The sequence below is a fragment of the Phytophthora parasitica genome (genome assembly GCF_000247585.1).
Source record: "Phytophthora parasitica INRA-310 unplaced genomic scaffold supercont2.38, whole genome shotgun sequence".
In the NCBI taxonomy this organism is placed as follows: domain Eukaryota; phylum Oomycota; class Peronosporomycetes; order Peronosporales; family Peronosporaceae; genus Phytophthora; species Phytophthora nicotianae.
Genome location: NW_008649024.1, coordinates 66,214 through 67,567, shown reverse-complemented (window position 1 = coordinate 67,567; position 1,354 = coordinate 66,214). Strand labels below are relative to the sequence as shown.

Below are 1,354 nucleotides of genomic sequence, written 5' to 3'. Positions count from 1 at the left end.
CAGGGTACACTGGCGGTGCCGTTGTATCCTTCGCAGGGTACACTGGCGGTGCCGTCGTATCCTTCTCACCTTCCGAGTAGTCATCCACGGGGTAGTCTCCTTTGGCGTAGTCTCCCTTAGGGTAGTCGCCGTGTTCGTAATCGTTCTTGGGGTAGTCGCCCTTCGGGTAGTCTCCCTTGGGGTAGTCACTCTTCGGATTGGTTCCGCCATTCGGGTAGGCACAGCCCCACGTTTTGTCCGAGACAAGGACACACTGAGCAACCTTGGGGGCAACGCACTTGCCGTGCTTGTACGATGGTAGTCCTTCCCTGCAGCCGCCGCTGGCTCCGTCACCCTTCAGAGGACAAGCCGTTCCACTCGGGTACGCACCGGTACCCTTGCAGATTTCTCCGCGAGACGACGGGATCGTATAGGTGGCATCACCAAGGACCGACACGGTGGCGGTGTCGGCGGTAGCAAGACCGAGACAAAGCATAGTCGCGATGACGGCACTGAAAGGCTTGAGAATGCGAACCATGGGGTCTTGTAAGTGAGAGACGCGAAGACTGGAAGTGGAACTGAAGAGGTTGAGTTGATGTGGCAAATTGGGGAATGAGGATATTGATCGAGATGAAAAACTATTCGTGGGAGGCAAGGCAAGGGCAAGAGCGTCGTATAGCAGCGAGCCCAAGGGTGCGAGAATCGCCGACGATGGAAATCAGGAAACACTAGAGGGTCGTCAATTCTTTTGCAGCGTTATCGGATAACTTATCCCTGAACGCTTTGGAATATGAACCCTGTATTAATAATTTCCGGCGGGGCATTCGCAACTAGTTATCCGGTTGTCACGTCGCGACTTGAGGACAGGCGATGAGGTACAATGACCCTTCACTTCATAATTATTAAGTGACACGAAAGAACGGACTCCATCTTTGATTGCTACATTGTGAAGTGGCAATTATTAAATAAAACATGTGTAGCTGGTCATATTTCGGAGTAGTATGTGTTTTCATCTTAAAATGACGATTGCATGTGTTCGAGGATGCACCCAGCTGCTCTTGTATTAAACCGAAACCAACAAACTACCTGAGATCTTCATGGCAAAAATTTCGCCACTCACAGCGCCACCATTTGTGTTATCCGTGGAACTGTACTTATAGTGAACTACGGCATCATGCCGGAGGAGAAGGATTCTTTTTCACCCTGAGTTCTTTAAGATGACGCAAAAAGTGTTGGCGTGGGCATGTCCATGCATATATAACGTTGGTGCCGGATAACGTCAGTCACCAATCCTGGGGTTTTCATCGTCTCTTGTACATCATACGGTTTTCTCAGCGGTGCACAATTTTTATTATGTCACGCCTTCATAAAAAAA

The 1,354-nt window shown here is 49.9% G+C and overlaps 1 protein-coding gene across 1 annotated transcript in view; it reads right to left on the bottom strand.

Annotated features, from left to right (window-relative positions):
- PPTG_13142 (hypothetical protein) overlaps positions 1–579 on the bottom strand; it is a gene marked incomplete at its 3' end in the record, with an annotated part of 1,183 nt that extends 604 nt beyond the window's left edge. Inside the window, exon 1 of the mRNA XM_008910561.1 lies at positions 11–579. Within this exon, the coding sequence (XP_008908809.1) occupies positions 11–517 (507 nt within the window). The 5' untranslated portion in view covers positions 518–579. The remainder of the gene's footprint in view (positions 1–10) is intronic.
- Between the last annotated feature and the right edge of the window lie 775 nt (positions 580–1,354).